Source organism: Panthera onca, chromosome D1 (assembly GCF_046562875.1).
Source record: "Panthera onca isolate mPanOnc1 chromosome D1, mPanOnc1 haplotype 2, whole genome shotgun sequence".
NCBI lineage: Eukaryota > Metazoa > Chordata > Mammalia > Carnivora > Felidae > Panthera > Panthera onca.
Window position 1 is genome coordinate 53537309 of NC_138348.1, and position 19963 is coordinate 53557271.

At 41.3% G+C, this 19963-nt stretch overlaps 3 protein-coding genes across 3 annotated transcripts; 1 reads left to right on the forward strand and 2 right to left on the reverse strand.

The window, feature by feature from the left end:
- The first annotated feature begins 1879 nt into the window (after positions 1-1879).
- LOC132662409 (olfactory receptor 51I2-like) lies at positions 1880-2827 on the forward strand. The gene has a single exon (XM_060607882.3). It carries the CDS (start codon positions 1880-1882, stop codon positions 2825-2827), a length of 948 nt encoding a protein of 315 aa, XP_060463865.2.
- A 5092-nt stretch (positions 2828-7919) lies between these two features.
- Positions 7920-8894, reverse strand: LOC132660611 (olfactory receptor 51Q1-like). The gene has a single exon (XM_060604416.3). The coding sequence runs from the start codon at positions 8892-8894 to the stop codon at positions 7920-7922; it is 975 nt and encodes a 324-aa protein (XP_060460399.2).
- A 5652-nt stretch (positions 8895-14546) lies between these two features.
- On the reverse strand, positions 14547-15497 carry LOC132675273 (olfactory receptor 51Q1-like). Its single transcript, XM_060627680.3, has one exon. It carries the CDS (start codon positions 15492-15494, stop codon positions 14547-14549), a length of 948 nt encoding a protein of 315 aa, XP_060483663.3. The 5' UTR covers positions 15495-15497.
- Positions 15498-19963: the final 4466 nt, after the last annotated feature.

Consider the following 19963-nt stretch of genomic DNA (forward strand, 5'->3'; position numbering starts at 1 on the left):
CTCTCTCTGCTGCCTCCCTGCTTGAACTGTCTGTCTCTCTCTCTCTCCCTCTCTCAAAAATAAACATTTAAAGAAAATTAAAAAAAAATTGTTTTACAAATTTAAGTTATGTTATCTCAGTTGTTATTTTAATTGTGGTGCACCTGGTACCTTATATCATATCACATATTATTTTTACCTTTTTTCTAAAACTTTTTTTTAGTGGGAGTGTGAGAGGGGGAAGGGCAGAGGGGGGAGAGAGAGAGAGAATGAATATTTTTTTTTGATTGTTTTAAATGTTTATTATATTGTGGAGAGAGAGACAGAACATGAGCAGTGGAGGGGCAGAGAGAGAGACAGAGACAGAGACAGAAACAGAGACACAATCAGAAGCTAGCTCCAGGCTCTGTGCTGACACAGAGCCTGATGCAGGGCTTGAACTCACAAACTGTGAGATCATGACCTGAGCTGAAGTCTGACGCTTAACTGACTGAGCCACCTAGGTGCCCCGGGAATGAATCTTAAGCAGGATCCACACCTAGCATGGAGCCTGACTCAGGGCTCTATCGTACGACTAGTCGTGAGATTGTGACCTGAGTTGACATCAAGAGTTGGACACTTGACTGAGCCACCCAGGCACCTTATTTTCACCTTCTGATTGGGGTTTAACTAATTCTTTCTGATCTCTTGCAACTAATGGAGTCCTTTATCTCTGTGTCTTTGATCTCTCCATGGATTCCAGATCAGGTCTGCTATTTTGAAGCCAATACATCTTCTCACTCTGAACTCTTGTTTTTAAATTTAGAAGTCATTTGTGTATTCATAGAATTCTCAGTTGGGATGTCCATATCATTTTCCACTTTTATTCGTATTTCTCCCTTTATCAGTTTTGTAAAACCCCTGTCTCATTTTCATTCAAAACATTTTTTTCCCTGAGCAGAGTGGGGACACATGGAGGTTAGCACTGTCCTCCGTTATCCTTGGTGTCCTTGTTTTCTCAGATCTACACTGGCAGAGCTGAAATGCAATTCTTTCTAATGACTCCATCCTAGATCCTGAGGTTTACTCTCTCTCATCTCCATAGGGAAATGGAAACATCACTACCAGGAGACCCTGCATATCTAAGCCATAACTTACGTTCTGTGGATACTGATTCAGGCTTTTGGTATACGACTTAATCTTCCTCTCTGGGTCTTATTGTCTCCCTAAGAGTAAAAGAGTTTATATTTATTCAGCGTTTTATATGCCATACAATATTGCGTTCACCAACAACCACATGAGGCAAATATATTTTTATCCCTAATTTACAAATGGACACACTGAAACTTGGGAAGGTTAAGTTATCTGTTCAAGGTCACACTGAGAGTAAACTGAGCTTTAACTGGGCTTCCAACTGAGGTGTGATAGAATCCACATATAGAGCTCTAAAACACTGAACATATGATCTTAATTTTCCCATTTATTTCTTATACACAAATAAAAGTATTATTAATATTTCCACTTGACAAGTAAAAAACAAAAACCAAACAAGTAAAAAAAAACCCTTCGGATCAGAATATAGATAAGCTGTCCATATCACACATCTAGTCACTGGCTGAGTATGGATTTTGACAGGCTTGATTTATTCTAGTATTTTGCTCTTAATTTTTAAGCTATTCTGTCTCTCATAAGATCAGCCAGCCTCAAATATCTCTTTTACATGTAAAATTTAAGGATTCTAGAGGTCAGGGGAATAGGAGGTGAGAGGAATGTCTGTTATGTTTTTACCCGGAATGATGTAGATGTTTTCAATTTCCCCCACTTCCTTCCATATCCTTCCTTCAGCCTTTGCAGTGGACTGTGAAGGCAGAAGACCTTCAGGAGGAAGTTAATTTCATTTTTTTTTCAAATGTAGGTGAACATGGGAGCTGAAAGCAATGGAAGTCTTGACCTATCCGTCTTCCTGACTGGCATCCCAGGATTGGAGGCCCAACATGGCTGGCTTTCCATTCCTTTCTTCACTGTGTATATTGTGGCCATTGTGGGTAACAACCTAATCATGGCAGCAGTGCAGGCAGACCCTGCCCTTCACGAGCCCATGTACTTGTTTCTCTCCATGTTGGCTGTGACAGAGGTGGGTGTTTCTGTGTCTACACTGCCCACTGTCATGGGTATTCTTTGGTTTGATGCCCGCCAGATTGACCTGGATGGCTGCCTGGCTCAGATGTTCTTCATCCACACTTTCTCCTGCATGGAATCAGGGGTCCTGTTGGCCATGAGTTATGACCGCTTTATAGCCATCTACAATCCACTGCGATATACAGCCATCCTAACCCTGCCACGTATCATTTGCATGGGTCTGGGCATCACACTGAAGAGTGTGACGCTCATGGCCCCACTTCCAGTCCTTTTGAAACAACTGCCCTATTGCCACACCAATGTACTCTCCCATTCCTACTGCCTCCACTCAGACCTGATCCAGCTGCCTTGTGCTAATACGAAGCTCAGTAGCATCCTGGGTTTGGCCATTGTCCTGGCCACTTTTGGGCTGGACTCACTGCTTATCATTGTCTCTTATGTGCTGATTCTTTACACGGTGCTGGGCATTGCTTCTGGGGAGGGACAGCGGAAGGCCCTCAACACGTGTGTGTCACATATCTGCGCAGTGCTCATGTACTACGTGCCCATGATTGGTGTGTCTGTGATGCATCGTGCTGCCAAGCATGCCTCACCCCTGGTCCACACACTCATGTCTAGCCTCTACCTCTTTGTGCCTCCTGTGCTCAACCCCATCATCTACAGTGTCAAGACCAAGCCAATCCGACAGGGGATTTTCACCTTGTTCTCCTGCAAGAGGAAATTGCTCTGAATCCCTCCAATAGGGCAGAGACTTTGGGTCCATCTATAAACTGATGGTGTTTCTGCTGTGGGCCAGGCTGTACAGCAGACATTTAGTGGAGGAATAGGAATGAGGGATTCTAAGCATTGTCACAGGCTTGACCTTGGATCACAGGTGTTCTCCCTAGTCCTTTTTATTTCACAACTTGTCAACATGTGTGGGTCTCTGCATGTGTGTACATGCACGTCAGATGTAATCAGTGTGAAGGCAGAGATAGTGAATTTCATTTTTCCATTTCCCCTCAAAAGTCCCAGCAAAAAGCCTGATAACTAGCAAGATAACAGTAAAGACTTGAGACCTAATCATGTTTGAATTGAGGTGAAACAAATTACTGCTTTTGATAAGTTAGGCAAGGATTAAGAATATACCCCAAGCAAGAGAGATCATCCTAGGAACATGCTTTTGAGTAAGGTGAGCATATTTTCTGGTTTGCCCCAGATAATCATGGTTTACACTTACTTTCCTCAGCATCATTATCAGTAGCACTCCCTTTCCCTCCCCCAAAATGTCATTGTTTAAACAATAAATTGTATGGGAGCTTATAAAGTAGCTTCCTTCCTGTCATGGAAGGAATCAGACTCTCTGTACCACCATCTAATGGCCTTCCACCCTAAAAATTTATGTACTAAGAGACTCTGAGATTGAGGAACAGTTGATTAAATTCCCTCATTTTAGGCATAAAGTAAAATAGGGACAATCTCATAATGCCCAGGTTTTAGATCCTAAGACTCCTAGCAAAAGACCCAAATTCTCTCTAGTAGAATTTCAGACCCTATTTTTAGGGTTTAGTAGGTCTGGGGTACTGTACCTGGTTATTCCTGTTTTTCTTTTCTCCCTTCCCCTTAGCCTTCAGTAACTTCAGCATGCCATGTGATGGGAATATATATAAATGTTTGTTTATTTTGAGAGAGAGAGAATGTGTGTCCATGTGAGTGGGGGAGGGGCAGAGAGAGAGGGAGAGATAGGGAGAATCCCAAGTGGGCTCTATGCATCAGTGCAGAGCCTGATGTCGGGCTCACTTTCACGAACCCTGAGATCATGACCTGTGCTGAAGTCAAGAGTCTGACTGACTGAGCCCAGGCACCCCATGATGGGTCTATTCCTTGACCTTCCACCTCTTTCAGCCCTGTCAGCATGGGGCTCATTGTTCCCCTTTATCTGCCTATGGCTCTCTAGGGTTTCCCAGAAACCTTTAGTCAAACGAGAAGGACCATTCTCACACTTCCTAAGGGACACAGGTCTTTGTGTAGAGTGGATTGACAGGGCTGGGTTAGTTGATCAGTAAGTGGTCTCATGTTTTCAGTTTCTCTTACTTCCAGGCCTCCAATTACAATGCAAACGTTTTCCTCACCATAAACTATTCTTCTGGACTTCATCCGGCTCATCCCATTGTGGTGACCTTTTTGCCATGAATTACTAGATTACATGTCCATTAATGACAGCTTCTGTAAAGTCAAGGTGACTGGTTATTTCTTACAACTGCATACACATCTACAATTATCTTGAAATAAAAAGTTTTATTTTTAAAAGTATATGCAAAATGCAAGCCCAAATTTTGTATTAGGTTTAACAGGCATGCAATTCATCTGAACTTTGGAAACTCTGCTCTTCAAAACACGTTATTAAGAAAATGAAAAAGCAAACCAATGACAGGGGGATGATATTTACAGTACGTATATCTCATAAAGGACTTGTATACAGGGTATAGGGAGACATTTTACAATATGATAAAATACAATGCAGTTAAAACCACAGTGAGATAGTACTTAACAACCTAGCATGACTAACATTTAAGTGACTGACAGTGTTAAGTGTTAGCAAAGATGTCACGTATTGCTGGCGGAAATATAAAATAGCGTGAGTGCTTTGGCAAACGACATGGCAGGCACAGCTAGATATTTACACAGGAGAAGTAAAAGCATGTATTCACATAAAAAGTACACAGCATTGCTTTTTCGGAATAGCCCTAATATGAAACAAGCCAAATGCCCACCAGCAGGTGAATGGATATGCAAAATTGTGGATATCCATATGATGAAATATCACTCAGCAATAAAAGGGAACAAACTATCCTACACAGAGAGACATGAATGAACCTCAAAAACATGGGGAGCAAAAGCAGCCAGGCACAAAAGACTACTCTGGATAATTTCATTTATATGAAATTTATATACAAAAAGGGTCAAGAATACCATCTTCTGAATTTTATGAAATACACACTTCTGTATCCCAATGGGACTCGTATAGTCGTTTAGATCCTAGGCAGTGAGTAACTTATGCAGAAACATTTAACATTAGCCAAAAAAATTTTTCAGAAAGCAAATCTATTTTGAATTCTTAAACATATCATGTGATTTCTTAAGTCATGAAGACCATACACATACATATATGCACACACACAAATAACAGTTTTGTCTAGGGACAGGAAACAGAAAGCCTGAACAAAGAATAGGAGCAGAATTCTTCATTTAACCTTTTTTTGGTTCCAGTTAAATATTGGCTGTTGTCTGAGGTTCTGGACATAGGTGGCCATAAAATTCAGTTGATAGAGAGCTCTCATTAAGAGATTACTTAAAAGGCAGAGATAATTCTCAACAGCCACTGCAAAGACATCATGCAGAGACACAAGCAACATAAACCTGGCTGGGAGTCAATGCATGCCTTGTCTTCCATTACTTAGCCTACATTTTATAACCCAGACAGTCAGCCAGACCATTCACTGGTCATGGAAACACTTATTTTGCCCAAGAATTTCTCTTTGTGTTTCCAAATGCATGTCTCTTTATAACCGAAATATCTCTACTATCTTCTACAGTTGACCTTAATTTTATAGTTCTAGAAATACAGGCCACAGGTAGGAATAGTTGATTAGGGCAACTGTAACAAAGTGCCACAGACTTGGTGGCTGAAACAACAGAAACTTACTTTCTCACGACTCTGGAGGCCTTGCACAATTTCTCACCATACTGGTTTCCTTTGAGGCCTGTCTCCCCTGGCTTGTAGATGGCAATCTTCTCCCTCTGTCATCCCATCGCCTTCCCACCATGCTTGTGCTGATGTGTGTCTTACTTGCCTCTTCTTTGCAGGACACCAGCCATATTGCACTAAAACCCATCCTAATCTCATTTTAATTTAATTTCCTCTTTGAAGACCCTATCTTTACAGTCACATGCTAAGATACGGGGACTTAGGATTTCTAAATATGAATTTTCAGGGGACACAATTCAGCAATTCAGCCCATGACACTGACAGATCTTACTGTCCTGAATTGAATTTTGTTCTGTCGCCTCCACCTCAAAAACCCACCCTCCCACCTGGGAAAGTCTTGAGAGGGAAATGGTAGCATCTGTGCATGTGGACAATTACCATTTAACCCCCCTGATTCTTATTCTCATGGAGTTGAGAACACAGATGCTTCCATAGATGTTCCCATTCACAATCCAGAGTGTAACTTTTTGGAAGGGAGATGGAGAAAACAATTCCTATAAACCTAGCACCTTGGTGATACAAGCCCATGTCTTCTACATACCACGTTTCATTGGAAATTCTCAGCCTTTTGAGCTGGATATTATTAGCCCAGTTTTAGAAATCCAAAAAATGGATTCAGAGAGTTTCATAAGATGGTCAAAATGTCACACAATTATTAATGAAAAAAAGAGATATTATTAAAGGTGTCATGTGATCCTCTTCAAAACCAGGCATAATCCCAAGACTCTTTCTCCCCTCATGATGTTTTGGGAAATTCTCAAGCCTGTAACTGTCCACTGAAAGAAAAGTCTTCTTTGATCGATATTCCTACCAATTTCTTTGACTTTTTTTTTTTAACATTTGGATTTCCTGGTCCTAATTTCCCCTGTTCTGAGATTGCACATGGCACCCATTTTACAATTTATTTCCCTACGCCAGCTGATCTTTGGTCCTCTGGAGAAACATGCTAACTTCTAGGTTCTGGTAAAGAACGTGGGAAAATAAGGTGGGGGAGGGGGGGAAGGATATCGGTGGAGAAAGACATCCTTCCCCCACTTGCTCTCTGCCTTTTGCTTCCTAATCCTACCCTCCCCACTACACTCCTATTGAAGCCCTGCCTATGTTGATTCAAATCTAAGACAGTCCTCATACTGGCCACCTGCACTATGGGTTCAGTAATCAGAAGCTGTGACCACAGTTGTAATCTGTGACTACAGTGATAGCTGATATTTCTGAGAGAGCCAACCTGGTTTCCACAAAAAAATGATCAAGTAGGCCATATTCTTTCTCTTGGAACCTTTTCCAGTACAGGATTCGCCAAAGGGAACTTTCCCCTGACAGTTTGAGCCACGTTAAGGACATTAAATTTTTAAAAACACAGTCTTCTCTGGTCAGAAAAATGAGTTCCTACTCCCCTAAATACTATCTGTAGACTTACTTGAAGTTTTAATTCTAAATACTAAAGGACCTGTCATAAGGTGAGAGTGTTATTCTAACTGTGGGAGACCTAACCATTCCACCCCAATCTTCTGCATGTGTTCATTTGACCTGCTGAAATCATGTTGATTAAATAAATCTGAATAGCTGAGCATCTTGATTTGCATCCATCCTCTCGGGAAGATTTACCACTTTTTTATTTTTTACTTTTTCGGGAGAAAGTTGGGGCGTGTCTATGAAGTAGGGTGAGCCAGGGCAGTGGAGCTAGAGTCTACCTGGATGCCTGAGTGGAGCTGCCTTAGCAATGGGTGGCGGAGGCAAGAGCGAAGGGATTCCTTCAAATGTAAGTAACCAAGCCCATGGGAGAGAAGTATATCCAGAAAGGAGGATGAAATTTACATCCTAACTCAATTAATGAAGCCCACTCCACTGGCAAGTAAATGTGCTAGAATCTTATCAATTCAGATCTACATCTCTTTTAGGTAGGATATGTGCTGCTAGGTTCTCCAAAACAAAAATTTGCAAAAAGACAAGACAATGTCATACGGCCTTAAGACAGGATGGCATATTGCTGTAAAGTCATCATTTCTCATTCTGACCGTACCCTCCCCATAAGCCTGTGACTCTAATTCCTGAGTAATTTAACAAATTCTTTCTTTCATCTTAAGCACATATCTCTTTGGGAAAGGAGGCAGATAATTCCCTGACGGATCTGCTTAGTCTTGACACTGTAAATGATGGGGTTCATCACAGGCGGTGCCAACAGGTAGATATTGGCCATGATAACGTGGACCAGCGGAGAGGCATGCTTGGCAAATCGATGAGTCATGGATACTCCAACCATGGGAACATAAAGGACCAGAACAGCCAGCACGTGGGATAGACAGTTATTGAGGGCTCGGAACCGCTCAGTCCAGGAGGCTGTGCCCAAGATACTCTTCAGGATGAATGTGTAGGAGAGCACAATGAGCAAAGGGTCCATCACAATAATGAGCAAAACAAGAGCAAATCCATACCAGCTATTGACCCGGATGTCAGCACAGACGAGGCGGATCATATCCTGGTGGAGGCAATAGGAGTGAGAGAGAAGGTGGGAGCGGCAGAAGGGCAGGCGCTTGAGTAGGAAAAGGCAGGGGAGAACAGCCAGGACACAGCGGCAAATGATGGCTAAGCCGATCTTGCCAATGACTTCACCGGTGAGGATGGAGGCATAATGCAGAGGGCGGCAGATGGCCACATAGCGATCAAAGGACATGGCCAACAACACAGAAGATTCCATAAAGGAGAATGTATGAATGAAAAATAACTGTGCAAAACACGCTTCAAAGCCGATCTCATCAGCATTGAACCAGAGGAGCTGCATGACTGTGGGCAGGGTGGTGAGGGTGAGGCCCAGGTCGGTAAGGGCCAGCATGGAGAGAAATAGGTTCATGGGCTGGTGGAGGGATGGCTCCTTGCGGATGACCGTGAGAATGGTGGTGTTACCCATGATGGAGATGGTGTAGAGGCAGCAGAAGGGGATGGAGATCCAGATGTGAGAGGCCTCAAATCCAGGGATGCCGGTGAGGATGAAGTAGAAGGGTGCTTGGGTGCTGTTAGTCACCTTGGACATGACCGATGAAGGTAGCTTCATGTTGCTTTGCTCAAAGAGAATCAGAAATATGAGAAATAATCTTTGTCTTTACCTCATTTGATCTAAACTCTATTCAAACAAAGGTTCACAGTTGTTGAGTGTTAGGTAAGGACAGATTCAAGAGCTCCACTGTTACTGTTCCTCAGCCTGTCTCTGGATAGTTTGCTTCCACACCACTCAGATTCCCTCAATAATGCAACACAAATGAAATCATGGGCCACCTCCTCGTTTATTTTTTACCGATTCTGTTTTCCCCACTCCCTTTGAGTTCTCAGTGCCCTAGAATCTGCCTGTCATCCAGTCATATCATCAGCACTGTTCTCACAGCGACTGAAAATGAACTGGTACACACAAATGTCATGGCTAAAATCAGGTCCTTCTCTTTATTATCCGGTGTTTCCTTTCAAATTTGCCTTTGACTATTCTAACAGTATCCTCACCTGTTTCACCTGTTCTAAAGGAATCACCAAGTCTTTCTCTGTCATTTACTTTATCATATACTAAGATCATTATTCTTCTTGATCACCCTTCATTTCTCACCTGCCGTCTTTTTCTCATTACTTGATGTCATCTGTAACTAGGCTTTTCTTGATGCAGTATCCAAATATACCTGGAAGCCAAGGGCAGCGTGCACAGGAGAGGAGAGAGGGGAGAGCCCAGATGAGGACAGCCACAGTCTATGGCAGGCACTCCTCTAAGGCAATTACCTACAATAGTTCTTTTCCACCCTTAGCAATAGCCATCACCCCTCCTTTTTTGCCTGAGCACCGACAGAGTGTTTCTTGTGATTTCTCCTGTGTGGTGGTGCCCACATCACTATCTGCAGCTTCTGCTTTCTCTGTTTGTCTCACAGAGTAGCTCTGTTATAAGGTCCTGCAAATCTCTGGGCTGGAATGTAAGGATGTGTGGCAGGTCCCCTCAGGAGTACACGAAGACGCATCTTGAGACCTGGGGTTCCACTGGGATGCCAAGAAGTCAGCTTTGTCCACAAGGGTCTCTGTGCCCATGGTCCCCTCATACAGCCCCAGGTGAAGACACCACGCTGAAGTATTGTTCTTGTGGCTTGTTGAATTAGATTGGAAACTACATGCATGAGAAGCTTCCTCCTCTCAGCATTAGAGGCTGGGGCAGAGATTTTGGCAGGGGCCAGAGAGCTGCCGGTCAAAGGAATTTTGTCCACCACTTTCAAGGAGCATTCACCTGGCAGTGAATGTCTGGAAAAACAGATAAGTTTTTCTATTATGTTTATAAAATAAGTGAATGGTGAAAGCCATTTCAAACTGAAATAGGAAAGAAGATTAGTCCCTTATTGGTCATTTGGTGACTCACTTCAATATCACATGAAACTAAATTTCAAATAGATTAAGTTATAAAAGTCAATCAGTAACAAGAAAAATAGAGAAAACCATGTAAGCATTTATGTAGCTCATTGCAGAGGACTCTATCCTCAGCAGAAGTGGTCAAAAATGACAAAGGAAAAGATGAGTGGATGTGAGCACAAAAAATTAAGTCTTTGTAACAGAAAATAATGAAATTTAAAAACTTCTAAAAACATGTTTAAAAACCCTACCATAGAAGGAATTGATATTAAATACAGAAAAATGAAAAGTATTAATATTTATCAACACTAATACCACAAAGGGACAATGACAAAGTTCACAACAAAAGGAGAAACATGGCTACCAACAAGCATATTACAATATGCTTTACAAGACAGGATGTAAACATGAGATCATAGAATCAGTGTTTTTAACCTTTCAAAGTAGTGAGAGCTCTTTTTATGATAACGTGCTGTGCAGATAAGGGCATAACCATGCAGAAATCTTCGTGCTTTCCTGATGGAAGTGGAACATGTTCAGGTTCTGGAACACAATATGACTACCATCGCCACTTCAGGGGTGACTGTTCAGGGGCAACTGGGTGGCTCAGTCGGTTGAGCCTCTGAGTCTTGATCTTGGCTCATGTCACAGGATCTTGTGTTTGGCGGTTCCACAGATCCATCCTGGCATGGGGCTCTGCACTGACAGTATGGAGCCTGCTTGGATTCTCTCTCTCTCTCTCTCCCTATTTCTCTGCCCCCATATGGCTCATGCATGCTGTGCACACATGCTGTAAATAAATAAAATAAATAAATAAATAAATAAATAAGTAAATAAATAAATAAATATCATGCTTTAAGTCATATAATTCACTTCTGGACAGAATGGTAAGGAAATCTGGACAGAATAATAAAGAAATCATTTTAAATGAGAATAACAATTTGGGATGCCTGGGTAGCTCAATCCGTTAGGCATCCAACTCTAGATTTCTACTCAGGTCATGATCTCATGGTTCCCAGAAATGAACCCGACATCAGGGTTCTGCACAGACAGCATGGAGCCTGCAAGGGATTTTGTCTCCCCTTCTCTCTTTGTCCCTCCCCTGTTTGTGCTCTCTCCGTCTGTCTCTGTCTGTCTCTCTCTCTCAAAATGAAAAATAAATGTAAAAAAATGAAACTACAATTTTATGCTAAAAATATGTTATTAAGCCTTATAGGTAAGGATAAAAAAACAAAAAGGACCAAATGTGTGTGTGTGTGTGTGTGTGTGTGTGTGTGTGTGTGTGTATAAGTAGGCATATAAGTCCTCTACGTATCATGATCAATAAAATAATAAATATTCTGTGACCACATTTGTTTTCCAAAGATGATACTTTAAAATTTGAGTTATAATGTGATTTAAATAGCAATTTGCTTACTTGTGTGGTTCTGTGCTAAGAGCCTATAGGAAGTTGGCACAGAGTTATGGAATGCTGCCTGAATGCAAATGTGTGCAGTGTGTGTGTGTGTGTGTGTGTGTGTGTGTGTGTGACCAGGGTGGTGGTGGTGTACCCTCACTAGTACAGAGAGTGGCAGGTAATTAGTATAGTTTTCGACAATCTGAGTTTGAAGTGATGCTAAGCCATATTGATAGAGATGACAATTCAGTCATCTCTAAAGATCTTGGAGAACAAGAGAATTTTAACTGGTGGATATAGATTTGAAGTTTTATGTACATTAGAGGTAATTGATGCCATGAGAGTCACTAAAATGGCTGGAGAAAAATAAGAGAAAAGGGAGGAAACAAGGGGTTCAGAGAGATTCCTGAATATTGTGCCCCTTGACAAGTGTGTGACGACGGGCATTTCACTTACTACTTTGAGCCTAAAAAACCTAACTTTTACATTTATATAATGTATCTTTCTCCTGGGGCTGGTGTCATGATTTAATTCCATGACTTGAATGATCCAGTTATCCATGGTTGCTTTCCGACTCCATTAATAACAATAATGATGATAATAGCACCAAGAGCAATGCTGAAGTAATGAGGGTTAGGCAGATTTTGTGTTGAGTGTTTTGTTGTTGTTGTTGTTGTTTGTCTAAGCCTGTTAATGATTATCTCCCTTTGGATAAAGGAAAGTTAGAGCCACGGGAAATGTGTCATGTATGTTTTGAATGCTCTTCTGCAGGTACCAAAGCAGGTTGTCCTCAGCAGCAGATGATTGTTGTTATTCTAGTGTATTTGTTCTTTGATTCCCAAATAAAAGTAAATGACATTTTAAGGCAAAGACATCTTTTCTAATAAGGTAGTCTTAAAGGTAAGTCAGGGGGAGTTATTGAATGTGATCCCCCAACTTGAGCAAAGATGAGAGTGTAGCCCTTTGACAACTGATGTGGGGCACATCAGAAGTGAGTTGTACTCTAAAACCAGATTCAACTCACTGGTATCCTGCTTAAATATGGTGCGAAAACTGGGCCCCAGGCTACTGATGACAATCCACCGAACGTAAGAACAGTAGTTGAGGCATACCTAATAGTTAGTAGGATACATATTTAAGAATTTATTACAGAGTCTTTAAGAGGTTAAGGTTTTCCTAAAAGATTATAACTCTATATGCAGTTTTGAGACTGAATTCTCTCTATTCTTCAATTGTTTCTGGTACTGAGGACAATGTGTCACAATTGTGTTGAGTGTCTGAGAGGTGAGAGGAGGGATTTAAAGCACAGGACATACCTTAGATCTACCAGGAGAGGTAGTGACGTGGCCACACCCCTTCTGTGTATACACACATGTGGTTAATAGTTGAAAATAGCATAGAATAACGTACGTTAAGAACAATCAGCACACAAAATGTAGTGTTTCTTTATTTACATTGAGATGTCCTTATCACAGCCCTGGTTCCTTACCCTTTACTGATACTGTTTACAGTTTTACTGAGAAAACTCCTTCATGTTCCTTTATCAAAGGTATTCCTGCAAACCTCAGGCAGTTTACAGGTGTTTTCTATTTAATATTCCTTAAAATGAGTTTATGGAGGTATAATTATGCACACTTTACAAATGAAGAACGTGCGATTCCAAAGAGTTAAACTTTCTCAGCTCATTTATTAGCAAGTCATGATGATAAATCAAAGGTACCCAACCCAGTAGGAGCAAGGTTTGAGCCAGCTAAGATGAAAACATCTAGTTATGAACAAATATCTGTTGTTCCAATGCATTCACACTCTTAACATTCAAACTCTTGTTATGCTTATCTGCAGAGATGTTTGTTGTTTGTCCTGCCTGCATCTACCATCTTCTGGGAGCAATAGTTTTCTATCTCCCTGAATCGTGGTACCACCATTGACTTTCAGTGGACTCTGCATCGAAAGTCAGTTCAACAGTTTCTTAAACCCCAAGGTTCCTTCCCCACTTTGGCTTTTGATATTTGGTGTTCATTTTTTTCCAAGTAACAATGATCTCCACAGCAGTTTCTTTTCTTTTCTTTTCTTTTCTTTTCTTTTCTTTTCTTTTCTTTTCTTTTCTTTTCTCTTTTCTTTTCTTTTCTTTTCTTTTCCTTTCTTTACTTTTTTTCTTTTCTCTTCTTTTTTCTTTTCTCTTTTCTTTTTCTCTTCTCTTCTCTTCTCTTGAGAGACAGACAGAGAGACAGAGAGAGAGAGAGAGAGCACTAGCTGGGGTGAGGGGCAGAGGAAAAGGGAGAAAGATAATCTTAAGATGGCTCCATGTTTTGCAGAGTCCAACGAGGGACTTGATCTCACGACCCTGGGATCATGACCTAGGCTGAAATCAAGAGTCAGATACTTAACTGACTGATCCAGGAATCCCTCCACAGTGGTTTTTCTATCTTCTGTTTGACCCCCTACTGTATGAAAGTTCTCATCGATTCTTGATGATTGAGATCACATGAGCAGCTGTATTTAATTAGAAGCTGATATTTACTTTAGGAATTACAAATAAGGGCATGGGTTTGCTATAGTTTTAATAAGTCTTTTTATACATTAGGGGCATTTTGAGTTTGTAAAGCAGCATCTTATACTTTATCACATAATTATAGCAACACCAATGTGACGAAATCAGAACAGGGGTTACATATCAAATTATACTTTTTAATATTTATTTTCTCAAAGTCATATGGTTAGTGAACTGTAATATAGAGTAAAAGACTTTAGGAAAAAAAACATAGGTTTTTTAACTTCCAGTTAAGGAAGTATGATTTCTATTTATTTACAGCAGAAGCTTATACAATACTTATTCTTTCACCCATCTGTGGTACTTACACTTTTGATGGCAGTAGCACCTACTCTTGACTCCTTATTATTAAATAAAATTCCTCCAGTAAACCTAAATTCCTCTCGTTAGTACACTTTCCTCTGGAAGAGTAGATTGAAGATTCCCTGGCGGATCTGCTTAGTCTTGACACTGTAAATGATGGGGTTCATCACAGGCGGTGCCAACAGGTAGATATTGGCCATGATAACGTGGACCAGCGGAGAGGCATGCTTGGCAAATCGATGAGTCATGGATACTCCAACCATGGGAACATAAAGGACCAGAACAGCCAGCACGTGGGATAGACAGTTATTGAGGGCCCGGAACCGCTCAGTCCAGGAGGCTGTGCCCAAGATACTCTTCAGGATGAGTGTGTAGGAGAGCACAATGAGCAAAGGGTCCATCACAATAATGAGCAAAACAAGAGCAAATCCATACCAGCTATTGACCCGGATGTCAGCACAGACGAGGCGGATCATATCCTGGTGGAGGCAATAGGAGTGAGAGAGAAGGTGGGAGCGGCAGAAGGGCAGGAGCTTGAGTAGGAAAAGGCAGGGGAGAACAGCCAGGACACAGCGGCAAATGATGGCTAAGCCGATCTTGCCAATGACTTCACCGGTGAGGGTGGAGGCATAATGCAGAGGGCGGCAGATGGCCACATAGCGATCAAAGGACATGGCCAACAACACAGAAGATTCCATAAAGGAGAATGTATGAATGAAAAATAACTGTGCAAAACACGCTTCAAAGCCGATCTCATCAGCATTGAACCAGAGGAGCTGCATGACTGTGGGCAGGGTGGTGAGGGTGAGGCCCAGGTCAGTCAGGGCCAGCATGGAGAGAAATAGGTACATGGGCTGGTGGAGGGATGGCTCCTTGCGGATGACCATGAGAATGGTGGTGTTACCCATGATGGAGATGGTGTAGAGGCAGCAGAAGGGGATGGAGATCCAGATGTGGGAGGCCTCAAATCCAGGGATGCCAGTGAGGATGAAGTAGAAGGGTGCTTGGGTGCTGTTAGTCACCTTGGACATGACCGATGAAGGTAGCTTCGTGTTGCTTTGCTCAAAGAGAATCAGAAATATGAGAAATAATCTTTGTCTTTACCTCATTTGATCTAAACTCTATTCAAACAAAGGTTCACAGTTGTTGAGTGTTAGGTAAGGACAGATTCAAGAGCTCCACTGTTACTGTTCCTCAGCCTGTCTCTGGATAGTTTGCTTCCACACCACTCAGATTCCCTCAATAACGCAACACAAATGAAATCATGGGCCACCTCCTCGTTTATTTTTTACCGATTCTGTTTTCCCCACTCCCTTTGAGTTCTCAGTGCCCTGGAATCTGCCTGTCATCCAGTCATATCATCAGCACTGTTCTCACAGTGACTGAAAATGAACTCGTACACACAAACGTCATGGCTAAAATCAGGTCCTTCTCTTTATTATCTGGTGTTTCCTTTCGAATTTGCCTTTGACTATTCTAACAGTATCCTCACCTGTTTCACCCGTCCTAAAGGTATCAACAAGTGTTTCTCTGTTATTCACTTTATCATATGCTAAGATCATTATTCTTCTTGATCACCCTTCATTTCTCACCTGCCGTCTTTTTCTCATTACTTGATGTCATCTGTAACTAGGCTTTTCTTGATGCAGTATCCAAATATACCTGGAAGCCAAGGGCAGCGTGCACAGGAGAGGAGAGAGGGGAGAGCCCAGATGAGGACAGCCACAGTCTATGGCAGGCACTCCTCTAAGGCAATTACCTACAATAGTTCTTTTCCACCCTTAGCAATAGCCATCACCCCTCCTTTTTTGCCTGAGCACCGACAGAGTGTTTCTTGTGATTTCTCCTGTGTGGTGGTGCCCACATCACTATCTGCAGCTTCTGCTTTCTCTGTTTGTCTCACAGAGTAGCTCTGTTATAAGGTCCTGCAAATCTCTGGGCTGGAATGTAAGGATGTGTGGCAGGTCCCCTCAGGAGTACACGAAGACGCATCTTGAGACCTGGGGTTCCACTGGGATGCCAAGAAGTCAGCTTTGTCCACAAGGGTCTCTGTGCCCATGGTCCCCTCATACAGCCCCAGGTGAAGACACCACGCTGAAGTATTGTTCTTGTGGCTTGTTGAATTAGATTGGAAACTACATGCATGAGAAGCTTCCTCCTCTCAGCATTAGAGGCTGGGGCAGAGATTTTGGCAGGGGCCAGAGAGCTGCCGGTCAAAGGAATTTTGTCCACCACTTTCAAGGAGCATTCACCTGGCAGTGAATGTCTGGAAAAACAGATAAGTTTTTCTATTATGTTTATAAAATAAGTGAATGGTGAAAGCCATTTCAAACTGAAATAGGAAAGAAGATTAGTCCCTTATTGGTCATTTGGTGACTCACTTCAATATCACATGAAACTAAATTTCAAATAGATTAAGTTATAAAAGTCAGTCAGTAACAAGAAAAATAGAGAAAACCATGTAAGCATTTACGTAGCTCATTGCAGAGGACTCTATCCTCAGCAGTAGTGGTCAAAAATGACAAAGGAAAAGATGAGTGGATGTGAGCACAAAAAATTAAGTCTTTGTAACAGAAAATAATGAAATTTAAAAACTTCTAAAAACATGTTTAAAAACCCTACCATAGAAGGAATTGATATTAAATACAGAAAAATGAAAAGTATTAATATTTATCAACACTAATACCACAATAGGTTACCAGGAAAGACAATGACAAAGTTCACAACAAAAGGAGAAACACGGCTACCAACAAGCATATTACAATATGCTTTACAAGACAGGATGTAAACATGAGATCATAGAATCAGTGTTTTTAACCTTTCAAAGTAGTGAGAGCTCTTTTTATGATAACGTGCTGTGCAGATAAGGGCATAACCATGCAGAAATCTTCGTGCTTTCCTGATGGAAGTGGAACATGTTCAGGTTCTGGAACACAATATGACTACCATCGCCACTTCAGGGGTGACTGTTCAGGGGCAACTGGGTGGCTCAGTCGGTTGAGCCTCTGAGTCTTGATCTTGGCTCATGTCACAGGATCTTGTGTTTGGCGGTTCCACAGATCCATCCTGGCATGGGGCTCTGCACTGACAGTATGGAGCCTGCTTGGATTCTCTCTCTCTCTCCCTATTTCTCTGCCCCCATATGGCTCATGCATGCTGTGCACACATGCTGTAAATAAATAAAATAAATAAATAAATAAATAAATATCATGCTTTAAGTCATATAATTCACTTCTGGACAGAATGGTAAGGAAATCTGGACAGAATAATAAAGAAATCATTTTAAATGAGAATAACAATTTGGGATGCCTGGGTAGCTCAATCCGTTAGGCATCCAACTCTAGATTTCTACTCAGGTCATGATCTCATGGTTCCCAGAAATGAACCCGACATCAGGGTTCTGCACAGACAGCATGGAGCCTGCAAGGGATTTTGTCTCCCCTTCTCTCTTTGTCCCTCCCCTATGTGTGTGTGTGTATAAGTAGGCATATAAGTCCTCTACGTATCATGATCAATAAAATAATAAATATTCTGTGACCACATTTGTTTTCCAAAGATGATACTTTAAAATTTGAGTTATAATGTGATTTAAATAGCAATTTGCTTACTTGTGTGGTTCTGTGCTAAGAGCCTATAGGAAGTTGGCACAGAGTTATGGAATGCTGCCTGAATGCAAATGTGTGCAGTGTGTGTGTGTGTGTGTGTGTGTGTGTGTGTGTGACCAGGGTGGTGGTGGTGTACCCTCACTAGTACAGAGAGTGGCAGGTAATTAGTATAGTTTTCGACAATCTGAGTTTGAGGTGATGCTAAGCCATATTGATAGAGATGACAATTCAGTCATCTCTAAAGATCTTGGAGAACAAGAGAATTTTAACTGGTGGATATAGATTTGAAGTTTTATGTACATTAGAGGTAATTGATGCCATGAGAGTCACTAAAATGGCTGGAGAAAAATAAGAGAAAAGGGAGGAAACAAGGGGTTCAGAGAGATTCCTGAATATTGTGCCCCTTGACAAGTGTGTGACGACGGGCATTTCACTTACTACTTTGAGCCTAAAAAACCTAACTTTTACATTTATATAATGTATCTTTCTCCTGGGGCTGGTGTCATGATTTAATTCCATGACTTGAATGATCCAGTTATCCATGGTTGCTTTCCGACTCCATTAATAACAATAATGATGATAATAGCACCAAGAGCAATGCTGAAGTAATGAGGGTTAGGCAGATTTTGTGTTGAGTGTTTTGTTGTTGTTGTTGTTGTTTGTCTAAGCCTGTTAATGATTATCTCCCTTTGGATAAAGGAAAGTTAGAGCCACGGGAAATGTGTCATGTATGTTTTGAATGCTCTTCTGCAGGTACCAAAGCAGGTTGTCCTCAGCAGCAGATGATTGTTGTTATTCTAGTGTATTTGTTCTTTGATTCCCAAATAAAAGTAAATGACATTTTAAGGCAAAGACATCTTTTCTAATAAGGTAGTCTTAAAGGTAAGTCAGGGGGAGTTATTGAATGTGATCCCCCAACTTGAGCAAAGATGAGAGTGTAGCCCTTTGACAACTGATGTGGGGCACATCAGAAGTGAGTTGTACTCTAAAACCAGATTCAACTCACTGGTATCCTGCTTAAATATGGTGCGAAAACTGGGCCCCAGGCTACTGATGACAATCCACCGAACGTAAGAACAGTAGTTGAGGCATACCTAATAGTTAGTAGGATACATATTTAAGAATTTATTACAGAGTCTTTAAGAGGTTAAGGTTTTCCTAAAAGATTATAACTCTATATGCAGTTTTGAGACTGAATTCTCTCTATTCTTCAATTGTTTCTGGTACTGAGGACAATGTGTCACAATTGTGTTGAGTGTCTGAGAGGTGAGAGGAGGGATTTAAAGCACAGGACATACCTTAGATCTACCAGGAGAGGTAGTGACGTGGCCACACCCCTTCTGTGTATACACACATGTGGTTAATAGTTGAAAATAGCATAGAATAACGTACGTTAAGAACAATCAGCACACAAAATGTAGTGTTTCTTTATTTACATTGAGATGTCCTTATCACAGCCCTGGTTCCTTACCCTTTACTGATACTGTTTACAGTTTTACTGAGAAAACTCCTTCATGTTCCTTTATCAAAGGTATTCTTGCAAACCTCAGGCAGTTTACAAGTGTTTTCTATTTAATATTCCTTAAAACGAGTTTATGGAGGTATAATTATGCACACTTTACAAATGAAGAACGTGCGATTCCAAAGAGTTAAACTTTCTCAGCTCATTTATTAGCAAGTCATGATGATAAATCAAAGGTACCCAACCCAGTAGGAGCAAGGTTTGAGCCAGCTAAGATGAAAACATCTAGTTATGAACAAATCTCTGTTGTTGCTATGCATTCACACTCTTAACATTCAAACTCTTGTTATGCTTATCTGCAGAGATTTGTTGTTTGTCCTGCCTGCATCTATTATCTTCTTGGAGCAGTAGTTTCTATCTCCCTGAATCGTGA

Coding starts and splice junctions, on each gene's coding strand:
- LOC132662409 (XM_060607882.3), top strand. CDS start 1,880: ATGGGAGCTGAAAGCAATGGAAGTCTTGACCTATCCGTCTTCCTGACT.
- LOC132660611 (XM_060604416.3), bottom strand. CDS start 8,894: ATGAAGCTACCTTCATCGGTCATGTCCAAGGTGACTAACAGCACCCAA.
- LOC132675273 (XM_060627680.3), bottom strand. CDS start 15,494: ATGTCCAAGGTGACTAACAGCACCCAAGCACCCTTCTACTTCATCCTC.